Source organism: Apteryx rowi, unplaced genomic scaffold, assembly GCF_003343035.1.
Source record: "Apteryx rowi isolate R43461 unplaced genomic scaffold, aptRow1 scaffold_319, whole genome shotgun sequence".
Taxonomy (NCBI): domain Eukaryota; kingdom Metazoa; phylum Chordata; class Aves; order Apterygiformes; family Apterygidae; genus Apteryx; species Apteryx rowi.
In genome coordinates, this window is record NW_020449630.1 from 720,850 (window position 1) to 746,985 (window position 26,136).

The 26,136-nt window shown below is 38.6% G+C and overlaps 1 protein-coding gene across 1 annotated transcript in view; it reads left to right on the top strand.

Annotated features, from left to right (window-relative positions):
* The window catches only part of ARHGAP28 (Rho GTPase activating protein 28), a 73,659-nt gene that overhangs the window by 39,719 nt on the left and 7,804 nt on the right, over positions 1-26,136 (top strand). Inside the window, exons 2-10 of the mRNA XM_026070789.1 lie at positions 2,224-2,426; positions 7,016-7,233; positions 12,845-12,932; positions 14,926-15,083; positions 18,771-18,936; positions 19,052-19,143; positions 20,499-20,576; positions 23,841-24,003; positions 25,501-25,583. Of these exons, the coding sequence (XP_025926574.1) occupies positions 2,224-2,426; positions 7,016-7,233; positions 12,845-12,932; positions 14,926-15,083; positions 18,771-18,936; positions 19,052-19,143; positions 20,499-20,576; positions 23,841-24,003; positions 25,501-25,583 (1,249 nt within the window). The remainder of the gene's footprint in view (positions 1-2,223; positions 2,427-7,015; positions 7,234-12,844; positions 12,933-14,925; positions 15,084-18,770; positions 18,937-19,051; positions 19,144-20,498; positions 20,577-23,840; positions 24,004-25,500; positions 25,584-26,136) is intronic.

Genomic DNA, 26,136 nt, shown 5'->3' on the forward strand with positions numbered 1-26,136 from the left:
CCAAATGCCGCTAGAGTGCCAGGAAGTTTTGCCTTTTTCCTTATTTATGTTCACTATCACCTTTTAAACAAAGGAGCACAGTTTTTCATAGCAGTGAACAACCGGCTGGCAAGAGCTGTTTCCCCCATTGACCACAAGGCTGAAGGCATGGGGTTCTTCTGGCTGGTTCTGAGCTGTTCTGTTTTACTAACTAAAACTTCTGCTTGGGGCCACTTGATACAATATTATCTCATGACATTTAAATGCTGTGAGACTGGCATTTTTGTTTCCTTGCTGAGGCTGATGCAGTGCAGAGAGAAAGGTGAATGCAGAAAAAAGAGGGGCCACAATTTCCAGATGCATAATTCCATCAATCAAGATTTTTCAGGTATCACAGTCTTCTGAGACTTTGCAAAATAAAGCCAAATGGAAAGCTTTCATTGCTCCAGTGGGAAGCTACATGGAAAGCACTCAAATAGCTTTAACCACATTTGTGTCATGAATTCTTGCATTTGTTGACTGTGGCTTGTTCTAAATAAAACAATAACAGTTTCAGTGCTCTGTTTAAAAGCAAACACTCATCATTTAAGAGAAAAAAAGATAGAAACACTGAATATAGCATTTCTCTTCCTAGAGGATATTTGTCTCCCATAGCACAGCGGTACATTTTCTTCTGATGAAATATTTGCATCCATCTGAAAGTTGTGATTCTCAACATCTGGCTGATAGCAAATGGGCAAGTGCATTGTCTATCTTACATGTCCCTGTGTTTGAAAAGAGGCAAAGGCCAAGAGCTCAGCCTTGTTTTTATAAGCACTGATAACGTCCACAGCTGGAATTTGTTGTGCTCCATTGTTTCCACCCCGGCTCCCTAACCTTGAGCTCCAAACTAATTCAGAACTAATTGCCTTAGACCACCCAAATGATGTGAAAAAGCTCAGTAATCTCAGGGAAGCAGCCAGCCCTAGGGTAAGGAGTGGGAAGGCAGCTTCAACAGCGCAAAAGGGGAAAAGTACATCCATTCTGCTTTATTAAATAGTGTATTGTTTATACATCCATTCTGAAAACTTTGACAAGAAGGGAAATGCTGAAAGGAAGTAACTTTTTTTTCTTTAATGGAGTAAAAGTGATGTCTGTGGTTTTAAACAAAAGGCTGTTGGCAGGATGATGCCATAAAGAAAAGGAAGAGAAAGGGAAACTGCATTTGAATTAATTCAGATAAGTTAAGACCAGAAGACCTTATGACAGAATTTTCCATTACTTCCTGTAGTCTAGCTCTCTGCCATAATTACATTACCTCCTGACTCTTTTGTACAAATATTGTTGTGGTTATAACTGTTTACCGTAATTACGCTTACAAAAGTTGTTTACAGTATTACAATCACATAATAATGTGAAAGAACAAAGTTAGACAAGACATTTGTGGTGGGTATTTTATAAAATTTTGTATAAATAACTGTCTTCAGCTGGAAGAATTTACAGTGGGAATAGTCAAGAACAAAAGAGCAATGACCTGATTCCTTGGTTTATTAAAAAATATATAAAAAATTAAGGGGAGGAATCACTGTACTGAATCATACCTTGAAATTTGATTTTTAGTGAATCATAATTTTTTTAAAAGGCAGAGATCAAAATATTTTGTTTGGCCTAAAACATAGTATTTTATTTCAAAGACAAATTTTGTTAAGCTTTAGTGTGATTTAAGAAAAAAAAATGAATAAAAGATAACTATTCTTCTGAATTAAACTATTCCAAGTTTTTCATTCTTTTTTTTGTAATACACACAATCAGTGAAGTCACGATGAATTTGTAAAATATTTCAGGGTTCCCAAGTCTGAATTTTTTCCCCAAAGAAGTTTTTGCTGAAATATTTAGGCCAATAAGCAAAACAGAGAAGAGATAGAAAGAGAAATTGAGGCACAAAGAAATTGAAATATTTTCTCAATGCCTCATTATACAGCTAGCAGTGCTAGCAATAGAAATTGCATCTCTTGAGTCCCTCACTAGGATATAAATCATTAATGATCAATAAAGTGATAAATTATTAAATGCAAAATCAATGTACAACCATAACTGCTATGAGCAGAGATGATTAAGACCAACAGAATTGTGCACTTTCCTTCCAACATCTTGTTCCTGCCTCTCTGGTACAGTCTTACTTGAAGCCCTGTTTGCATGGCTTGGCTGCATGATACAAGCTAGCACACTGGAAAAATAACACATTTTTATTTTCCATCATTTCAGAAAATCTCTCTCTCGCTGTCGAACGATTAACAGGATGCTTTCCAATGAGCCTACACCTCCTCCTGCGTTCAGTCGTTCCAACTCACAGGTGTCCATGGACAGCACCTCCATGGAGGACTTCTGGTGCGAAGTGGAGAGCATTAAGGAGAGCAGTGAAGACAGGCCTGAAGAACAAATGCTCTTGGAGTTCAAACCTGCTGATGGTAAGCACATGAACACTGCTTTTTCATCACATTTTGGCTTTGCCTTGTCTCTTCAGTGATGCCCTGATCCCCTTCCTCCCATCACCAAGCATGAACATGATTAAAATATTGAGCCAGAAGGTGTGAAATGTTTTTTAAATCTCCCTTAAAGTCACTTGGGGGGTAAGTTTAAGCCCATATTGCTGTAATACTGTTTTGAATCACGAAAGTACCAGGCTGGGTCTGTGGTCATTGTTGCTCCACTTCTGAACATTACAGTCAATGTACTATAGGTTACTGGAGAAAAACAATAATTCAGTCGAGTTTATGCCCTGGGATTAGTAACATGACTTCTGAAGTAGGACTTTCTGCACTGATTTTATTTGTGCTTCAGGAGGACAGATAAGGTGCAATTCAGAAAAGAGAGGAACAAAATGAAAACTTTGTCCCCAGCATTAAATAAACCAGACTGAGATATATGTAAGGGACCAAAAGTTCAATTAGTTTACTGGAATTTTCCACTTCCTAGCTTTCCCAGGATATAAAGCAGAAGTCATGAAAGTCTTGAAGCAATTTTTAGCTAGATATCATTCAGCCCTATCAGAAATTTGATAACTGCCTGCTTATCTGAGATTGCCCAATTTAGGTGTAGTTCAAGGAGACACAGTCTGAATTTATGGATATCCACATCATTCAGCTTCCTCACTCTTCAAAATCTATTCATCACATACACAAGTTATGATGAAGATACTACTACTTCATTATGTTACCTTATTTTCCCCTTTCCTTTTTTGTAATGTATTTGGAAAAACATGTAATAATCTGCACTAGCTTGTTGCTGTACAGCTTTGTGTTGGATGAATTAATAACATCTAGAACAGCAGTTCTCAAATTTTTTTCCAGTTATGACCCCACTTAAAGACTCATTATATTGTGCAACGCAAAATATCAGGTCTCACTATATGATGAAACAGAATTTCTTTTGGGGTCATGACCCACCGATAACTGCTGCAACCCTATTTGGGATCATGACCGCTAGTCTAGGAACAACTGATCTAGGGATAGATGTTGAAAAAACAGTGTATTCTTTCCATGCAATTATTAACGYGATGATGTACTTTTCTTACCTTTATACACAATGGGATGTCATTAATTATACTACCAGGAAAAAGGGTGAAAAAGGAGAAAAGTTGCTTTATTTAGCAACTAAATATGTCATCAGTCATTGTAAGTATCCCATATCTAGCTCCAACCATATACTGGTTTCATGGGGAATATCGTTCACGAGTTCCAGGTAGGGACTCTGTTGTGAGCAAAAGAAGACCTCAGTTCACCAGAAATCTAAGTCTTCTCAGAAGGCTATGTTCTGGCAGCTTACCTCCAACCTGTACTTCTTCATGCTGGCCTGCAGTCTCAGATAAAAAGAGATCAAACTTGTAAATTGAAACTTTACAACCATCATTATGGGAAAAGCAGAAAAGCAATCTGTCTCAATCAGCTTGACCGTCTTTGGGAAAATTCCTGTCTGACTGTGCTTTCTAGCTTGGAAATCCCAGGAAGGCAAAATTGTTAACCTCACACGGGGTCTCCTTCATACGATTCTCCATGTGAACTGGGACGTCCCTGACTTGTGACCATGGTCAGTGGGACGTCACAGATCTGTGAGACAGGTAAGTTACCAGGTCAAGGCAATATAGGGGCAAATTTTCCCTATTCGTAGAGGCTTGTCAGTCACACTCATCACTTCTGAGCTAAATCTTCTGTGCAAACCACAACTGTGCAAACCGTGCTGCAGTCTCAGGTTATTCTTTGTCTGATTGCACCTCATTACATTACATTGATTTTTTCCTCTCTGACTTGAATTAAAAATGAGACTGCAAGGTAAAATGCAAAACATTTCCACAATTCATTTACCTCCATACTCCATAGCTTTAAACACATATATACACATATAAACACACACAACCAGGGAGTGCTTGCTCTAGTTATTAACTTTGGGAATATATTCAGTCTGGGATTATAAATCTTGGAAATAACCATGAGTTCTATCAAGATACTAATAGTCTAATACTCCTTGTCAAGGATCAAAACACAGAAAATCAATGTAGGAATCCTCAGGGTAAAATAAAAACAAATATTCATCATCCTTTTGAGATGTCTTTGAGAGGAAGAGATGCAAAATGCTTAAGAAGGAAGCAAGGGGATGATAACAACCAGACACCAGTGATATTGTTAAAACCACAATACTGCTTTTTGCAAGGTCTCTTGTGTAAGAGGAAGCCTTCAGGACACTTATACTGATGACGTCAGTAAGAAAGAATAAAAGATCATACAGAGTAACATGAGAGATGATGAAGCAGGGGAAGAGGAAGTAAATGGGTGTTTAAGATGACAGTGACATTCCCAGAGCTGCTTTTAACACTTAGTGTTTCAGGGGATAGTGTGAGTTATTTGGGGTTAAATCTGAAATTCAAAGAAAGGCACATGTCTTTCCTAACACTGTCTAAGAGAAAAAGAGAATTACCAACCAGTGGGGATCTGTTTGTTTGACAGAATTAACCACAGTGCCTAGATCCTACTATATAGTAGCTACCATTATAAAAGTAATATTTTGTGAAACATAATTTTATTAGCCCTCATTTAAACCTATATATCATATAATTTTGAGGCATTTTATACAGAAATTCATTCTCTGCAATAGTTTTACTCATTTGGTTGTTGTCATTATTTCTTAGCCTATTGTTTGTGAGTGGTTAGAACAGGAAAAAGGAAAATGTCAGAGAAAGCAAGTCACAGGGGTGATGGGTAAGCAGGCAGAATTTCATGTCTGTTTTACTATTTTTTCATAGCATCATGAAAGCCAAGTTGGATTAAAAACTAAATTCTTGGAAAGAATATTTCAGGACAAAAGCCAAAATGAATGTAATTAAGAAACAGGTATATGAATGGCTGTGGCTAGAACAGCAGCACGCAAATGAAGAGAGCTCATTGGAAAGAAGAGCGAGAACAGCAGAAGGACCACTGCTAGCTCAAAACTTACAAAGGAGGAAAAGCAACAGCCTGTCATTCTATACGTAGAAGGAAATAGAGTGGAAGCAAGCTGTTTCACAGGATATAGAGGTGGTCACACTGCAGTCTTAACACAGAGCAGGGTTTTTAAAAGGAGGTATTTTCATAGAGCTTTGCAAAGAGACAAGCCAGTTAACAGTGAAGTCAGTGACGGCATTTGTGTAAAATGCTTTCACTTGCCTCTGCTGACCAGTCCTGTAATTTTCCTTTTTGTCTCTAACTGCCAAAGTGCAGTAAACTGGTACCTATCAATCCTCCTGCATTCTGGTGGTGTCAAGGAGAGGCAATAAAGGAAGAGTAAGAATACAAGCCTGTTATTGTTCTTATTACAGTGCTGCTCTTAATAAGTGAGGAGTTGTTTTAAGGAACATTCTGCAAATTAATCCATTTCCTGTTTGACATGTTTATTTGTAATACCTACTCTTCAGTCAAAGCTGGAATACAGTTATTGTTCTGATTATTTTCTCAAGAGCACGTTACTATCATTCACAGATGCAATTAAAATAAAGGCCCTCAAAAGCTCCCATTTGAAGAGAGATTTTAAAAGTTTATGATTGTTTGCTTTAGAAAACAGATAAATAAAAAGGCAGTGACAGCAAATTTTAAAATTACTGAATGATTCAGATAAGGTAGATTGGGAACATCTCCCTGTTTTACAGTGACAGGTGATATTCATATAATTTAACAGGTAGCAAACTGACCTTAAAAAGAACATACTTTTTCACATGGTGCATGACCTCACTATGGAACCAATTGCAGCGCTGAATCAGTTGAGAAACAGGTATCGAATAGGACTCAGCAGGTATTGGTCACTAATGTGAGTATCAAGAAACCCTGGGGTGTACATTGCTAGCTGGACTTCAACTACTAGAAATCAGGATGATACCTAGCATGCAAGGACAGCTGTTTTTGCCCTACCTAACAATACCTACCCCTACCTAATCCTCACTTTTTAGTGAGTTGCTCTGGACCTTAAGCACCTTGTCGAAAACTGGCTATTAGACTAGGTGGACGTCAGGTTTCTCTCAATTATCATGAAGTGCCTGATTGTTAGCTGACTCCCTAGGTTTTTTCAAGCATTTAAAATCCTCTCATCCTTAATGAGCAAAATAGCAAATATGTTATTGTATTGTATACAGTATTTCAATATTTTTTCCTATTTTAACTGGAACGTCACTTAAATTACCACTTGCCAAATGGCTTCAGCCTGCATAATATGATAACTGAAGGGATTTCCTTTATATTCTTGAATGAGGGGCTAGTGTTTAGCAATCTTGCTGTGTCAGGCTAGACACTATACCGTTTTCTTCACGCAGGTGTGTTAATGCACAGGTTAAAATACTTCTTCTGTTCTTCTCCTAATCCTCTCCTGTGCAGAGACTGCCAAACTGAAAGTTGACAGTCTGTTGACAAAACTAAATTAACTTACACTTGTGGCCTAAGTCAGATTGGAAATGGAAACTTCTTGAAGTGAAGGCTAGCACACCGAACCACCGTACCGTCTGCCCTCCTGCCTGGTAACACGCTCCCTTCCTCCACAGAAGGGGAGCTGGAGGCTGAATGGCTGCAAGATGCAGGTTTGTCGACATTGGTCTCGGGAGCTGAAGAGGAGGATGGCCAAGCCCTGCTGTCCACCCTGACCCGAACGCAAGCTGCCGCAGTACAGAAGAGATACAACACCTACACTCAGACGCTGAGGAAGAAGAACAAGCACACCGTCCGTGATGTGAGAGACATCTTTGGCATCAATGACTCTTCTGTAAGTAGCTAATGCATCCTAGCAAGTGCTTTTGAACTTATTTTTTATGCATTTTGCAAGTAGCTCATAAAAGCTTCTACCAGAGAGCGAGCCTTTTCTGCTGACAATGTACAGACAGTCATAGCAGTTTCTGGCACTGAGTTTAGATGTTTAATGCTGTATTTGCTACATTTTGAGAGGAAATGAAGAAACCAACTGAAATGGTGCACAGTTTTGCAACTAACCTGTAACATAATGTTGTATCTATTGCCAGCCTTCCTCCTGCAATCTCCTATCAAGACTAACATTTACTCCCTTATTTTTTGGAAATTGGTGAGTTACTCTTGGCAGTTATTCAAATTTTTGCTGGCTTCTGGGGACACTTGCTATTTACTCAGCAGTCTCAGCAGTGAAGTAAAATTTCTCTAATGAAGCAACTGGGGTTCAGATATACATAAGCAATTAAACACCTGCCGGCATGATTGCAACTAGTACACTGGCAGTTACGTTTCACTTATATAGCAAGCAAAAATCCATTAACTGTTCATTTGTTTCATGGCTTTAGAAATGAGCATTGCCTGTGGTGGCTTCATCCACTTTTCCCCGCGGATAGCTCTAAACACACCAATTCTTATCCTTACACATTTTATTTTGGGGAATGCAGTCGACTGTGTGAATTTATTCCAATGCTCAAAGCAACACAAATGACTTTAGATGTGTGACTCAAGTTATTCTACATAGGAGTCACAGAGAAGCTCACAAGCTCATCTTTGAAGTGAATATTAAAGTTTTTATCATTACAAAGCCCCAAGAAATTCTTTCTTTCTGTAGATTTGTTTTGTCCCTTTCTATYTACCTTTCCTTCTTCCCAAAGCATGGCATTCCAGCTGAATTTAAAGAACTGGGAAACAAAATCGGAGATGCATTGTTATAATTAGAATTCCAAAAATACAATGCTCGGGGGGCTTAATTTATTGGTCTCCAATGTAAGCACCTGGACTCTTTTGAACTTTGTGCTCATATCCCACAAATATATCCAGAAGAACCCAGCAGTTTCCTGTGGGCAGACTTTCTTGCATGAGAACTCCTCAGGCATGTTTGCATGAACATTAAAAAAGTTGATGGCATTTCTTATTAGATTAGCACATTTGTCCTGCTTCAGATATCTGTAAACCTTAATACATTTATAATTTGTAATAGAGTTTAAGTTTTCTAATAAATTTCAGTCAGCCAAATGGATGTTGTACGTATTCTCTTGAATGTGCACATTATTGATTCTTTTGACCTGCTTATTTTTCTCCTGTTTCTTGCTTGTTAAAATATCAGAAGCTTCAGAGCCATTGTCTTTCAAATCAGTGTTTTACCTTTTCTGAAATTCAGCTCACTTAATTGTTCTGCATTGTGAAAGCCTGAGAGATAAGACTGAAAATGTAATTGTTAAGACTTCTCATTCCTTCTTCCCACGAAAACATGCAGTTCTACAGGGTGCCTTGCCTAAACGTTAAACACTAATACACAAACACAGCTGCAGAGCACGAACTCACCTCCCTCAGACAGGCTAGGAAGCAGATCTTATTTCTAAAGGTCTGCTAGGTTCCCAGTGCCCTCTGGGCATTCCCGTTGCCCGTTGTTACTATTTCTGCTACTCACGGTGGGATTTAGAAAGTCTATCCCAATTATCACCTCCTTCCTCAGTGACTGAGGCATCTGGTGAATCACTGCTGCAGCAGAGCAGCATTTCGGTGGGTGCCTGTATCCGAAGCTGAATGTGCATTTCCTGAGCAGTTCTTCATAAGGCAAAATTAGCTTAAACTGTCCCCATCTCTGTGCTGTTTCTTTGGTTATGGCACTACAGCTGTTGGTGAGTGTTTACGATGAATCAATTTGGGAGAGTCATGTAGATTAAAAACAACCCAGTCAAAAACCAAGAGCAACAGGGGACAGGGAGGGGAAATCTTTTCAGCACAGATGCTGGAAAAAAGCTGGTAAAAAGACTTCTTGAGAAGGCATGCAGGAGATTTTGTTCTCCCATCCTGCTTTTTAAAAAGTTAACCTGCCATAAAAAGCAAAATAGCTCTAATTGCTTTGCATAACATTTTCTATAATCCTACCCATTAGGAGACTGGATTTACATCTTCTTCCCATCAATGTAAGCATTGCAGCAGCCTAGGGTGGTTCRCAGGATGGATTACTCTCTTCTGTGGCTAGCGATGAGAGAAAAGGTGATTAGCTCACTAGGGTCACCTGAGATGAGATTTACGGGACTATAGTGGCGACCACTGAAGCTGCATAAATAGTTGTCATGGGGGGGGGGAAGAGGTTTTCCCTAGTTTCTTCTCTCTGTTCTGAAACAAAAACAAAAAACCCTCTGCATGCTAGATTTTTATTGTTATTATTTTCTTTCCTTGTTCCTCCCGTATGTCGTTCATTTTGCTGCCGGTAAAAAAGGATGCAAGCCCAAAAGGGGTTGCAATGAAAGGAAATGGAGCCAGGCTGCTTTTTTTTTCCTTTCTCGGGCGGGTGCCGGGATCCCCGGGCAAAGGCAGCGCCTGGGTGAAGCCGCCTGCCCCGGCTGCGGTGCTGCCGCGCCGCCTCCCGCCGCCTTGCGCCCAAGGCACCACTGCGGCCTGCAGGGCAAAGARTTAAGCTGGAAGGTTTATTAATCACGGTGGCCTGATTTTCCTAAGTGCTGGTCCCCCACTGCTTCCTATAGAGGCTATCGGCTCTGCTAGTGCTCAAAGCCTAGAAAAATCAACAGCAGAATATAAATGGGGAGAAAATTTTATTATTATTATTTTTACTGGGGGAGGAAATGAAGGCGGTGCTCATTAACAGCCCTGTACRTTGTTATCAGCTAAAACTCCTCAGGAATTTTACAAGCATTCTGCTTGGGCACTGCACCAGAAAATCATGTCCTAATTAAAGAGCAACTAGCTAACCCAGAGCTGTTTGCATGAAAAGGCATTTGTGATGACAGTGCTTGAAAATACAAATATATCCAAAGCACTGGTAACTTGTATCCTGAATGGATCTATAAAGCTATCCTCCTTTGCTTTTATTTCCCTTAGCTGCAGGGCTGACAATAGAATTTTGTCATTCTAATGCTCCACTGATTTGTTTTTACATCTTCTACAATGAAGGCAGCTACTAAAGAACTGACTATCCATCTCATCTCCATCTTTTTCTTGCTGTTCTGGCTTCCTCTTCCCATTGGAAATTCCTGTGTACATTGTGCTAGTAAACACTGGACTCATTTTTAGCGTCAGAAAATGAGAAGTGTCTAATGAATCACTTGCAGTCAGAAATCAGGATATGTGAAGTCTTGCCTTCACTGGAACCCCAGCCAAATCTATGAAGCTGTCCCAATTCAGTGAAGGACAGAATTTGACTCTTGGCCTTTCACATTCATCAAGATATAAGCATCCCAAGGTTTTTTTTTTTTTAATCTTCATTTTTTACTAAAGAAACAATATAGATCTCTGAAACGTATGCATTAAAAAGCTTTTTTCCCTACAGTCTTCCATTTCTTTGTATAATAGAAGGAGAAGGAGAAGGAGAAGGGGGGAGGGGGGGGAAGCCTGGTCCTGTTTGGAAGACACTTCCACCAAATAATCATAAGATTTGGCTTTTTTATTACTCTCCCCGTGGTGTCTGGGAAAGGAAAGCAAGAATATGGTGTTTTTCCAGCCACTCCTGGTGTAGTTAGTACATGGTTCATTGTATTCAATTGCAACAAGCTAGAGCAGCCTCCAGGCTCCTCTAAGCACTGCTGGGTGAGAGGCAGAGTTTTGCTGTCAGCTTGCCTTTTCCAGCTCCAGAGCACTTAGCAAAAACTGCTTACTGCAGCTTCTTTGCTATTGATTTCACCTGCATATTGAGACTGGAAGGATTTTTTTTTTTTTAATATACGTTAAATTCACTGTAAACCTATTTTGAATACTGTTTTCAAGGTCACATATTTTGGGCAGTGAAAGTAGATGAGCCAGTTGCTGATGTCTGTCATTAGTTTCTCTATCTGGAACTTAAGCAGCGGAATAATTACTTTTTTGTTTGATTTGCCTGAATTGCAGAGGCAAGTTTAACTGTCCCCTCCACTTCCATACTCCTACCTGGAATTTGCACTGCTTTTTTTATGTCCTAACACCGTTTGTATGAATGTTATGGGGTTTTATCCTAAAAGCATCCTACAGTTGTCCTTTTTTAAAAAAAAAAACCTACAATCCTTACATTCTATGGCAAAGGAAGTCCATGTGACTCAAATCCTGTTTGCTATCAAGTTTGTAGGCTGTTGAATAGACTTTCTCAGGAGAGACTTTATTCATGTTACATTTGACTTTGTTACCCAAATAGTTCAGAGGATAAGATTGAATAAAATGACTGCCACATTATTTCAGGCTTCCAATTGAAAGGGCTGCTTCTCTTAAATATCTGATTTTTTTTTATCAGCCTGAAAGCTGCTCCTGTGCATTGACTACAAATGGGAAAGACAAAATACTATGCCCTGAGGCATCACTGCTTGTTGATAAGCAGCCGATTTAGCAATTTAAAGAGCAATTTAAAGAGCAACTCTAGTAGGTGCATTGGGGCTCTCAGCTGCACATTCAGCTAGAAAGATGGAGGCTGCTGTTAGGCTCTGTTAGGAGGTGGCAGCACCTGAGAGCAAGGTCAGGTGTGAGGCAGCAGGGCTTGAGAAATAGGGGGACTCCAAGGGTTCCCAGTGGGATGCAAAGAAGATCAGAGAAAAAAAATAAGGCTAGTTTGGGACAGTTTAGCCATTTTTGCCCTTCAAAGCATCTTTTATATCCTGCCATTTTTTCACCCAAGAACATGCAGATGAGCTGCTATCCCCCCACTCACACACACACASAGACTGATTTGTCTTTATGATCAGTCCCAAAACTGCTGAGCACAAGCACAAAATACAGCAGCCAAGAAAAGGTGATACTGCTTGAAAGTCACCCACTGGACTTCAGAGCCCCTTCTCTGCTGTGCTGCACACTCTTGCCTCATTTTTACACAGTGCAGAATAATTTCTGGAACAGGAACAAATGAAGCTGAATATAGAAAAGGTCTTTTTTTCCTCTCTCTCTCTCTCTCTCCCCTCAAAATGTTCTTGCAGTTCTCTGGCAAAGTGTGAGTACAAAACCCCTTGGAGGACACTCATTCATTAGTAATTTGCTAGTGCCCAGATCCTGAAAGATGGTGCGAAGTCTGACTTGACAGGTGCTTGGGAGCAGCGGATGTTCAGCGTGTGTCAGAGAGCGCTCAAATAGAGTTGTGGCCAAAGCGATTAAAAGCAGGATGGATTGCAATTTGACAAGAACCTTTCACTTAGTACAATTACATACAGCAATTTACTTAGCTAATTTCAGTCATTATGTAGGGCAGGACTCATTAACTACACAGAGCTGTAATAATACTGACCTCAACATGATCCATACCTGTGCAGCCTGAGAAAAATTAATTCCCAGGCTCGGCTATGAAAAACGTACTCTGGCAAATCACAATAGGTTGTTTAAACTTCGCAAAACAATGTAAGCTGAGAATGATACACTGTTGCTTGAACTGTAGCGGTTTCTGTCCATAGACTTTTACTTTCACTGCAGTCTGATCATTTTTCCTTGCCTATCAGCCCACATTTGAGACAGTTCCAGTGTCACCAGTTCCTTCTAATGGTATCCAGCTTCCTGGGCAGAAGCCAGTTTGGAAATCAGTTAGCTGTGAGTATGCCAACGTGTAACCAGTGTTCACTTCCTCCTAGAAATGATAGACAGAAAGATCCGTCTGTGGTTGTGAGGTCAGTCCCCTGTTTTACATTGGGGACATGCTGAATATATTTTCTTATGATCATTATCAGCTTATTGTCATGTAAGAACCAAAGTTTTCCATTCAAGACTGGTGTTGTACAGGCACAGACTCCTGCCCTTGAGGCTGCGAAGTCTAAAAAGTATTGATGGTGTCAATGCTGGGAATGTAAAAATAACCTCTAAACACTATGGTGAAGAATTTGCCCAAAATATGTCAGGAACATATTTTCCTGTTGCAAATAATAATAAGAAAGATGCATATTTCCTTCATATTTCTTCTCCAGTACTGCAGAAATTGTAGTGTTAGAAGTTCATCATTTTTCTGGTTCTCCCCTACTATTCTGTGGTGTCAGTTTGGGCACTGCCCTGGCAGTGATTGGCAGTGCTAATGAAAATGATGGCTCTGCTCTGCTTAGCATCCAAATAACTGTCAGCAGCCTTCCAGGTGAATGCCCATCCCTTATTTTGAAAGCTCATCCCATCACTATTTTTCAGGGCTTACCTAAAAGGATATTCATCCTTGAGTTTCTAAATTAGTTCCTTTTACTTTTAACTCTGGATATAGTGCCACAAACACTTTCCTTGGTTGCAAAAGTCCCATTCTGGCGATACTTCTGTTCCACAAACAGTTGTCTTAGAACAGATGGGGAGCAAATTGCCAGGGGCACAGTGGAAGGTCTGTGGTCCCAGGTCTGAGAAGGAGAGATGGAAAATACCTTTAAATGGCTTGGCCATTTTAATATGTAATGCTGGGCTGCAATCTAAGGCCACAGTTCAGAAGGCGGGTTGGTGGGATCTAAATGCATAGTGTTATTTTGTAAATTATTTAATAATACACTTAGCTTTATTTATACCCAATTTTCAATTTGTGCCAARACAAAGTGTGTTGCAAAAAATTTTTAAGTTCTTATATCTGCAAACACAAAGATTCAAAAATCATGGGACATGCACGCGTTTATAAAACATGTAATATTTTTTAATTCACCTTTTGATTTCCATGGCTTTTGAATGCATTTGGGTCATGTTTGTAAACTCTTCTCTGCAGTCCTGGGGGCTGAAATTTTACTTCACTTTCAATGAAAGCTGTGATTATCTTCCAGTTGCACGAGTCAAGGAACTGGATCTTAAGGGAAAACTTAAAAGTGTCCCAAGATGTGGGAGATAAGTCATGAAAGTTGGCAACACTGGAACTCATGCATGTTATTACACTTTGGACTCCATGACAATAGGGTATTTCTGTACTTGATATTTGATTTCAAAAATTTTCCTCTGGCATCCACTAATTTCGGAAGGCAACCAAATTTTAGAGTACAGCGATAAAYTGTTTCACAATCTCTATCAGAAATTCCAGTAGAACTAGTGTTTTGCAAACTGGAGGATTGTACACTGAGTCCTGTTTTGGTGCTATACACCTAAAGTAGCAACTGTGGGAAATGTGAGTACCTATGTATGTGAGTATATACAAATATACACACAATGTCTTCTGAGTGTAAATAAGTCAACTTATTGAGAAACTGAGAAACTGTGTTAACAGCATTTTCTGTCAGGAACTCTTATTTTTAATTGTTCATTACACAAGTGCCAACACATTTGCCTGGCCTGAGTAGACAAGGACAGAGTACAAACACTTGATAGTTCCTGATAAACAGGAAGTTCCAGTTTGACTATCTTTCTCACGAAAAGCAACCAGTAAAATAATCTAAAATGAAAATAGGGATTTTATTTCTAAGGGGTTATTTCCTCCAGACAAAACAGGAACACGCTGTGTTTTACACTGAAATTCCTCTTTGAAACATTTCCTTTATTACTTTCTCAAGATTTTTGTCATCTTGGTCAAAACTTTAATGTCTCTGTACTGAATGCAAACATACATTCAGTGTTCATATATAGTTTCCCTTGTTTTCAGCTAATAGCTGTCTAGACTGTGGACTAGATAAAGGCAGCCCATCGGTAACAGAAGAGCTCTCCTATGAGGTTTCTTTCTCAGAATCCGTTACAGTTGTTCCAAAAACCCAAGAATGGCAGAAAAACCAGAGATTCAAAAAGGACGACTCTGCTTTGCCTGTAAGTTTATTCTCTGAATATCTCCTGGATTATTTTCTTTAACCCACTAATTTCCTGCTTTATATCCCCAGCACGCTGAAGGCTATTAAGACATAATAGATTTCCTTAGTTATGTGCACTTTGCAGAGACTTCCTGCTGTGGGTGCCTACTTCATATGTCTCTGATTTCCAAAGGGGCACCAAAGATAAACTGGATTTTCAAGCATGGTCTTAGTTTGTACCCATCACAAATTAGTCTATGTAATGCAGTCCACAAAAATGGCATCATCTGCACATTTTTCRCCTAGAAATAAAGGCCATCTACTGATACTGATACTAGCAATCATTTTCATTGCTTGGTCTGCTTTCTTACTTTACTCTCCACAGATTTTTTAATACATTAATTTAAAATTGCTTTGTGGACATAGGGGAAAAACAAGCCTTTGCTCAGTATTACTGATTGTCTCCAATTATTAGTCAGCGCAATTACAATATAAGAGATACTATGTCAAAGGTTAAAGGAAAGCTTATCATATCATATCATCCAACCAGACATGCGCCAACCGGTCATGCAACTGTCATGAATTCTTCCTTGAAGCCATTAGATAACTTTCTATTTCCATCAGCCTTCACAATTTCACTACTGAAAATAGGAGCATGAGGTGTGTGCTCCAGATACCACCTTTTTTGGTGAAATGTATGAAATAGCCATAAACTGTTTGGACGCATTTCCTGAATGTTATGGTGTCCTGAACTAATCCAAAATTGTTGCTATCCACACAGACACTGAATTCATTGAGAATTAMCCATTTGTCCATCTCAGGCACCACTAATGATGAAAGACTTGAGATGCAGAAGTAAGCTTTCCTGTTGAAAGGAGGAATAGATACCAAATGGATTACAACTAGTGTGAAATCCCTGTGCTTTAGTGTGTCTGGCTGTTTTGTGCTGGGGATAACCTTGGTGCCCTGAGAATAACGATACCTCTGCAATCATCATGATTCTGGCAAACCAAGTAGCTCCTTGCTATGAGTAGCTACAAGTGCTCCTTGTAGTAGAAAACCTAGGACCCTAGCCTTCACTACAACACACAAATTGTTCTCTGCAACTGCTCTGGAGCTAACTTTCTAGTTGATAGAGCAGGGAAACCAGTGACAAATAAGGAAAAGAAGGTGCCACACTGAGYAGCATGGACCTATGGATGAATAAATGGTTAGTTTTAGAAAAGGTCATAACTGTGCTTAAGGTGAACTATACTGCATGCAGAGCAGTGGTTTGTGTGCTCAGAAGAGTACGTGAGAAATACACCAGAWGGTCACAGATGAAGACTTTCTAAATAAAGCCAATAACTGTAGCTGTTGACATTGGCATTTCTGTTACTTCATGTGCTGCCACTCTTGGTATCTGTTCTTTCCCCATAGTGGCTCAGACCGTAATGGGCACTAGTGAAAAATCACTCTTGCTCTGTTATACAGAATGATACCTGCACACTGAAGAAGAACTATCTGCTCCACTCCCCATTCCCCCATCTTCCAAGTGGGCCAAAACGGACAGACTGAAGTCTAGACAATGTCACAACTTCTTGTTAGCATGGCATCCAGGGCAGGTCTGATACAGTCATAAGGCCAGCTTCATGGATGGTGTACACTGAGCTGCAGGGAGAGAGATTATAAATTAAATAATGTCAAGTCTTCTGTGGCTCCCAGGAAGAAGATACCAGCACCACACTCCTTCCTTCACAGCGTTATGTGCAATTTCCCCAGCATGAGACCATAATCAGTGTGACTCAGTCAAAGATATTACAGATCTAAAAGTCAGAAGCATTTCAAGCCCATCTAAGTACACTGTATAGCTCCACATAGAAAGAATGTCAAACAATATCAGGGATGATCTTTATCCAAGATGCTAATAATTTGATTTCAGAATGCCACAGCCACCTTCAATACTGCATAGTGTTATGACTCCACTGTTTGTTGTGTCTTGTGTCATAATTTTCCAGTTATTTTTCTTACAAAGAGGCACAGCCGCAAACCTTGTGTTAACACTGTATCACATCATAATGACCCTAGCAGACAAACAGCCACCATGGAAAATCATTGTAGCTATGCTTTGTAATCTGTTATGGAGAGTCTGGGATTTTTTCTTGGCAAGTGCACTTGCAAAGAGACTTTGTTATTCCCTATGTTCTTTGTTTTTTTTTTCTCCTTCCTCTCAGAAAATATATGTATATTGTGTAACTTTTTTTCTTATTTTCAAAATGATTTACTATGCTTTGATTGCTTATGGACTTTTTGCATCATTGGAATACAAAAAGCATAGAAATTCTATAGCTTTTTGTGTATCTTTGGAAGATCATCCTCCCTGTAGATTTAGTTGCATTAAGTCTCAGCATAAATGTAACAGCGGAAATGTTGCATTCTGCAGAGGGAAGATGCTGGCCCAAAATTGGCAATACATTTTGTAAACTGATTATTCCATCCCCTGCACTCTTTCTTTCTCTAATTACAGCTAGCTCCTACTTGAAAGGCCATGTGGAATGTGATTAAGACTTATGTGATCTAGGTCTTCTTTGCCCTCTCTTACTTTGAAATCTGGTCTCTGATTGATTCTTTTTTTGTTTGTCTTTTTCTTGATCTGTTTGATTGGCTTTATCAAGAGATGGGTTAAACTTATTGAGTCCAAATTTGTTTAATAAAAGGGAGGACTGTGCTGAAATCTCCAGAAGCAAAGCACTCTTAAAGGCTTGTTTTCCACTCAGCTCCCTAAAGAGAGGAGATGATTTGTAATGCTATTTATTTATACCTTTGACTAACAATTACTGGTTTAAATTACAATACTGAAGATGCACAGTGCTTTGAAAGGTATGCATTTTACTATAACATTATTATTTTTTTGAACAATTATGTCAAAAACTGATAGGTCTCGGTTCTTTTTCACATTTGTGCAAATGTTTATGGCATGATGCAAAATTGCTGACTCTAGTGCATGATGCTGCATTTTCTAAAATATGTAGACATTTTCACATCCCCCAAAATTGCTAAGTTTAGTTCATGTAAAAGATGCATGAAGCCTACTTGAATAAACTATTTCTTTGCTTCTAGGTATCCTGTTTCTCAGCCTAAATGCTTTTTGAGTAATAAAATGTACAAGTAAGTGGTAGGTTAGGATCAGGACTAAGAGGTTTTGCTTTGAGACTTTTACTCAGATCCTTAGCTTGCATTTTCCTGTAAGACCTCATAAATTGATGCTAATATGTGAAGTAGATATGGATTAATTTGTCTCCTCCCCCCGCCCCAGTCATTGATATACAACCATATTGGTGGTGAAATATGTCACCTACTTCAACAACATTCTGGGAGAGGCAGAAGCAACGTAAAGCATTATATCCAACTGAAACTGGACAAAAGTTTAATGTAGCTAACTGTTCCAAACTGGAATATGGCCAGGATACTGAGGTTAACATCTCTGCTCTGGCAAAATTTACCAGTCAAACTTCAAGTGAACATAATGAGTAAGAAGCTCAATTTTACATTCCAAATAATTTAAGGTTATGCCAAGGTATCATGCCAATATATAGGAGTGCAGATCAGGTCTTTGGTGTTATCAGTTTACTATGTTTTCCTATCACATATGAGCATCTCTTTCAAAAACAAAATTCACACACTGTAATTTTTATATAAATAAAAATGCAACCCATCTCTGCTGCAGAAATTCATTGTTCGGAAGAGCCGATTTGGACTGACAGAGGTTGGAGACCTTTCTCCTGAGGACATGAAAAAGATCCGCTACCTCTCCCTGATTGAGTTAACGGCCTTCTACGATGCGCTGGGGGTGGAACTGAAGAGGAACAGAACGGAAAGAATCAAAGGACGAGGTACCGCACYAGGGTGTTTGCACGGCAGGCACCTGGGCATTTCTCAGGGCTGGTAAGAAGATACGTATGAGGCTGTATGTTCTCCCTTTCACATTTGTTATTTTTATTTTTTAAGAAAATGGTCTTTTTGGAGTCCCTCTCACAGTACTGCTGGAAAATGATCAAAAGAAGGTTCCAGGCATAAAAGTTCCCCTCATCTTCCAAAAAGTGAGTAGAACACAACCAGTTTTGCCACTCAGACTTGCATTTCCATCATTAGCATTGACACACAAAGCAGACATCAGATAAAAGAAGATGAAGGCTTTACAGGTTTTGAAGCCATCTACAAGTTTTCTATCTATATGTTATGGTTTGAACACTTCATGAGATGGAGACAAAAACTGCTCTTTTTGTGTATTTTGTCTATCATAGGGACCTCTTTCCATTTTTGGAATTACATAGTACTGTGCAGGAAACATCAAGAAACTGATGGCTGGCTTTCTGCTCCCATTTCTCATTGAATTATAGAGCTATATAAAATTGTGTGTGTGTGCAGAAATGATGGAAATAAGTTCTCTCRGGAGTTTTAATTTCACATGAATTCAAACTGTAGATATTACTTCCGTAATGGAAGTGGTATCTTCTCCTTGAGGTTTGTATAACAAGACAATGTCATTTAAACAAACCACTTGACAATACAGTGACATCCAGTGGATGTTTTGGACACACATACATAGACACAAGCACACATAGAACTATACAGATTTACATGGACTTAAAATTACAACAAATTTCTTTGTAAATACTGACAGAAGGGGAAGCAGGATGAGGTGTCAGGGAGAAGACCATGGCCATTGATAAATTTAAGACTGATATAACTTGAATAATTTACATGTCTTTTCAATCATCTCCACCAGCTCCCCTGTCAAGTTACTATAGGAAATTAGAAGGATCCAACTGCTAGGGCAGGAAGCTAATAGAATAAGTAGTGAAAATCCAGAGCTATGTGAATAAATGCTAGGAAATGATTTTCCTTTTTTGCTCATTTTACATTCTGTTAAATCAAAACCTGTTTATTTTTTTGTAAAGAATTAGGTGGAAAGCCTATGTCTCTATTCACAGAAAATTCAAAAATAAAATATGCTGGGATCATTTTCTAATCTTAGTTCTCAGTTCCCAGAAACATATGTTATCTATAGTCCTTTCTATTGTGCTCCTCGGTGTGAGACTTCAACATTTCTCAAAGGTTAATTTTCCCTCAAAACACCATTGTGATTTAGCCTATGTACCTGCCCTTTTATTAACATATTTATGTGCTACTTGTTCTACAGCAGTGCCAAGTCTCAAGCCAAGGACAGAAGGGCCTATTGTGTTATCAGATTTCCGTACTCTCCAACTCCATATTTCAGGGTCAGGTACATGGAAGTCAAATTAGGAATGATTACTTACATGAGCTCTGTTGTTTTCATTAGCAAATTATATAGAAATATATCTTTTTCAAATTAATTTCAAGGAGAGCTAGACTGAAAAAAGTTAACAGTATTTTTAAATAGTTCTGATTATTTTTCTGCATTTTTTTTCAGTTGTTACTCAAGCTTGAGGAAACGGGTTTAGAAACTGAAGGAATTCTTCGAGTGCCCGGATCTGCCTCAAGAGTTAAGGTACATGCTTGACTCAGTTTTCTGTTTTCWGGACCACAGATTCTATGTAATACAGTACATATAAATACCCCCTGCACATAAATACTAATGCGTATAGATCAGCATTTCCATTCCTACAAGCAAAAGGTCAGATTGGTTCCTGGGAACCAATAAATCACAGAACATGTGGCTATTGCTTGCTTTGTTAATGTTCTATATAAAGCACAGGTTCTATGTCTAGTGCAATTTTTCTCCACTAAACACTGAGGCATCCTTTCAGTTTATCTCTGTCATCCAAAATTGCGGTGGTCTTATCTCTGTTTTAATTTATTTCAGAAATCCAGAGTTGTTAAACTGAACGAACTCAAGATAAAGATCTTTCCATGTCACTTTAACCTTTGTGTGATTTCATTTCTCACTTATCCTCTGTGATCTTACAATTTCATGTCCCGAGTGAGAGAGGTTCGGCCTACGTTCCCTATTTGGCAGCCTGGAATACTGCATTTTTGGAGCCTATCTGCTGGCTATGGACACAGGGCAGTTTGTGCCCAAAAACCTCATGTGTGCAACTGCAGTGCACTAAGAGCTGCAGCTGTTTCCCCATGCTAACTCCCTCTTTGTGCTAGGAGCTGGAAGCCTTTGCCTAAGATGTTTTATCCCCTTGAATCATTAGGAAGTTTAGATTTTTTTCTGGGCTTAGTGATATCTATCTCTTTCCCACTTTTTTTTTTTTTTGGTCTATTTCAAGCAACTTTTCCTAGTGATAACTTCCCAGTTTCTCATCCAGAAGAAAACTAGTCTTCCTATCTGAGGCAGGAAGTTGCAGCATGGTGGCAGCTACATGGCATAAAAGAGGAATGCTGGGGGTCATTAACTGGGTCATTAAAAATGACCATAGGAAGAAAAACAGCATTACATGACATGCACCAAAGACAGGCAGCAGCATCCCAACTTCCTTTGACAGTCTGGATTGATAAAAGCACTCAGCGCTTTGCAAAGTGCCATGTCTTGCAGAAGGGAGCCCCTAATTTGGCCTGTATTTTTCAGCTTCCTCATTTTTTCATGCAAATACTTGAAATGTTATTTCACACAATCTCCAGTTTTTCTGACCTCTCCAGGGAGATTACACAGCAGGGCTGTACTGTTGCCTTATTAAATGACTTTTTTGTTCTTTGCATCTTCATATTCTTTGTGTCTGTACTACTTATTTTTATTCACAACTATATTCAGGGAACTGCTTTGAGATATGAGTTTCTGTGCGTGTAACTCTCCTCTACGGGGTGGTAAATTAAACTTCCCACATGATGGTTTTAAATTATTTGAGTTTTGGATTCATTTATGCCTGTCCAATAGGCCAACCAGCAAGAAAGAGAGGATTTTCCAAAACAGATTCAGATTTCATCCTTCAAAGCCTTCATACAGTATTATGACATTAGGATCTGAGGGCATTCCAATTTTATTTCAGTCTTGTTTGGAGAAATAAAAGGCATATGGAAGTGATTAAAGGTTACTTTTCTATAAAATGAAGAATAGAAAAAAAATAAATACAAGTTATCCTCTGTCTCTAGTCTGTGATTTCTAACAAAAGTTCCAGCGAACCAAAAATGCATGATAGTGTACTGTGGGATCAGTCAAATTTAAAAAAAAAATGCTATACAAAAACATTTTTTAAAAATACTTAGATGCATGCATAAAAATACGTGTTTATATTTATACACACACACACACACACACACACACACACACCCCAAGTGTATATATGCTTGCCTGTGTACATATATATATATAATATATATGTTTCAAAAATCTGGCTTTCCATTTCTAAGGCTTTTTCACAGTTCTCAGCTGAAATATACTGAGCAGTTTTTCTCTCTCCTTGTGCTTTTGATGAAGTGAGGAATTCTATTCCACATTTCCCAGTCAGTTATCAGGAGAGAATTTAATCCAAGTATTTGTAATGGATTATGTGCAAGGGATGTGAATACAGAGGAAGTTGAGATAGCACAGATTACAACCAGTTAAATGTGCTAGTAAAAATGAGATTGTGACATTATACACCAAATCCTGAATGACTTTGTATTTCCTTTAGTGCCAACTTCACTAACTTCATTTAACTTCATTTAACTTCATTATGCGTGACCATATTTGATATGCAATTTCCTTCAATTCATGTGAGAAACAGTAAACAGACTTCATTTTTTTAAAATCTTTTCTGTCTCAATGGACTAAGGTTTTTTTGCATAATAGTAATGCACATTTGATAAAAAACATGCTTTGAAACCTGAATATCAGCTACAGATCTACTTTCTTTTAGATGGTCCCATGAAAGGCAGTAACAAAGTTAATGTGGATAAGGCAAAGTTTTGAGCCAGTAATAATTATGGAAACTGCATAATTTATGGATATTCTTATATTACAACTGCCTCCTTCACTCTTATTAACCCAACAAATTTTTGATTGAGCTTGCACTTTCCAAACAGTTTGAAGCCAAGTTCTTCTCCCACTTGGAACCTCACTGAATATTTCCCTTCACATGTGCATAAAACATTGATTAGTTAGCCTCTAAAACTAAATAGACCTCTGTTATAAAGCAAGATGCTGACACTGGAGAACGAGTGGATTAAAGTGGATTCTATCTTAGATATCTCTTAGGGTTTTAAGAGTTTTTTTGGCCTGTATCAAGTGGAGATTTTCTGACAGTAATGATTTGATACCTTTATTTTTCTATGAAGTGATCAAATTTAATGATTCCTATCTTTAAAAAAACCACCTGTCTAAAGACAGGAAGACCTAAAGTTAAAATCAGGCCCATGGACTAAAATACCAACATGTTCTCTAGCAAGTTAACTGGTGGTGAGGAAGAATTTTCCACTCCTTTGTGATTTAAGGGTCAAAACCTCTGGAGAGTGGTTTAAATACAAAAAAAAAAAAAAAAAAAAAAAAAAAAAAGCAGTTGTTATAAAAATCTTATTCAACTGACTTTTCTATTTCAAAGTCTACATTGTGCAAAGATGTCTTGCTTTAAACTTGTTCAAATGTGTCACTGGCAGAAATCTAGCTATGGCAAACAAAATTTAGCCTGGTTTGCAAAACATCCCCAGGCATCTGATTAGCTAGCCTGCTCTGAACTCCATGCTACTGTATTTAGACTGCTRCTACTGGTTTAGGGCAACTTTAATTCAGCTATGGTGTACGCTGTTGTTTGTAATAAAATTTGTGAAATGATCTCAAACTGTCAGGTCAGAAGCAATGATTAAAGGTCAGGTGCTTTCTTCTATCTTTCAGAATCTCCATCAAGAACTTGAGGCAAAATTTTACGAAGACACTTTTGACTGGGACCAAGTACGAAATAATGATGCAGCGGGACTGCTGAAAATGTTTATAAGAGAACTCCCAAGCCCTCTCTTCACAGTAGAATATCTACCTGCTTTCATCACATTAGTGGAAAGTAGGTAGAAAACGAGTTAAACTAATCATGATAAAATGCAGAAGTGTTTTAAGTACAGAGATCCACTGTGTTTTCTAAACACTTAATTTTTCTGCAAGCTTTCCTTTTGCAGATGAAAAAAGGTCTGTGTATTTAGCTAATAGTATARACTCATTGTGTGACTGACACAGCCATTTAATGTCAGATTTGAACCCTGTGAGCAAATGATGGTTGAGCAATGCCTTTCATATATAGACTCTGACTCACCCAAATTATAGATTTCACAAACGAAAATTTCTGCAAGATAAGTTCAAGTCACGGCATTTTAGTTAATGTTTTATTAGATCTATTTTATTTTTCTTAAAGTTTATGCTGAGATCAGAATGTTTATACAAAAACATATGTTCTTACAGAAGGCTTCGGACAGCTTGGTTTTGTTTTCAGTGTACACACAGCATCTCATTCGTAGTACTTTTTGTTCATTTTCCTTCCATGAAGGATGCAGTAGAACTTGGCAATACCCATTGACTTTAGTTTAAATTCACTTGAGTTAGGAAAGAGTGAGAGTATCAGTATGGTGCATTTATTGGTGCATCCATAAATTGGTACAGAAAAATTGGAACCTTTATATGAGCTTGCAGCCAAGTTTTCTGCATCTCCATGAGGTGTTTTAAAAGGCACAAAGAGTTGACCCCCTTCCTGTAACCTTCACATACCTGAGTATMCTCCTTGTGAGTCCCAGGCAGCATACAGCTGGAAACGTTTATCATAGGGGAAAAGACTGAATAGGTGTCTGCACAGAATAAAGTGACTTTGTTCCCAATAACAGACACTGTCCCCAGCACTACATTTTTTTCCCTGAACCTCTCTCATCCAGCCTGAATGGAAATGAATGGTGCAGTTATTATATGCCCTTCCCATCTTCTCAACCCCAGCTCTTCTAGGGAGAATTGCACCTTATGAATATAGAGCAACCATTGAAAACGTGCTGTTTTGTAACTGACAAGGGCCTCTACTTCAGCTAGAGTGCTAGGTTTGTGACTAAAGGCACAAATAAATGCTTTTTAAGTTATTAACAATCAAGCTTGAGTGTAAGGGCACGTGGGTTCAGCAAATTACTCAACAATATCAGTCTGAAAGTTTTATGAAAACAAATACCCATTTCYGTTTGAAAGGGGAAAACACTTGATTACAATGGCATGATCCATACACAACACATTCTCATGGTGATATCAAAGAGAAACTGGCTAACACTGAAACATATAGAACCTTTGTTATTTAGACAGAATTTTATACAGGATTGTCTCACTCTTTGACAAAGACCGAAGACAATGAGGAAAAATCCACTCATTAAATTGGATTTATGATATATGGGAAAAAGGTTACTGCTAATCAGTATCAACATACTGGTCTCAACTGACCAGTGGTGGTTGTGTCTCTAGAACAACTGATCAGCAAGGCTTTTAGCACAAACCAATCATAACTGAGATTTAAAATATTAATTATTCATATTCTTAGAAATCTCCAAGATCAAGTTACAACTACAGGCTTTGCATCTGCTGATCATGCTGCTGCCTGAAGCCAACAGAGACACAGCCAAGGTATGTGCTTTGTTTGCCATTACCTGCCATCTGTGGTGCCTTTGACTTTTAAATTAGAGACGGAGTTTGTTTCTAACAGGCAGTGATCAGATGCTTCACCATGAAAGTATTCATCTGTGTTTCTTATCATTTCTTTGAAAAAAGATGTTCCAATTCCCTGGCTGTAGTTGCTTTTACATGCGATTAGGAATAGTTGTTGGAAGTATCTAAATGCTGATGTTGGTGGAAATTGCCAGGTATCTTTTGCTTTGAAGTATCCATTTGAAAGATGTTTGTTCCTAACACAGTTTGGAAAAAAAGATCGAGTTTCTGGGTTTTCTGTATAACTTTGGAATAAAATTAAAACAGAAGATGCACTCCAGGAGCTCACCTAGGTCATTCTGGGTGCTGAAGGGCACTGAAGTCCACTGGTTCAGAGTAGAGGAGGTAGTCCAAAGCAAAAACTTCTGAAACATGTATCTACAGCATGGATGTCAGGTCATCATCCTCAGCTGTTTTGCTTTACAAATCCATGCCCATTAGCCTGTACTACTTCCTGTGGTAGAAACTGTGG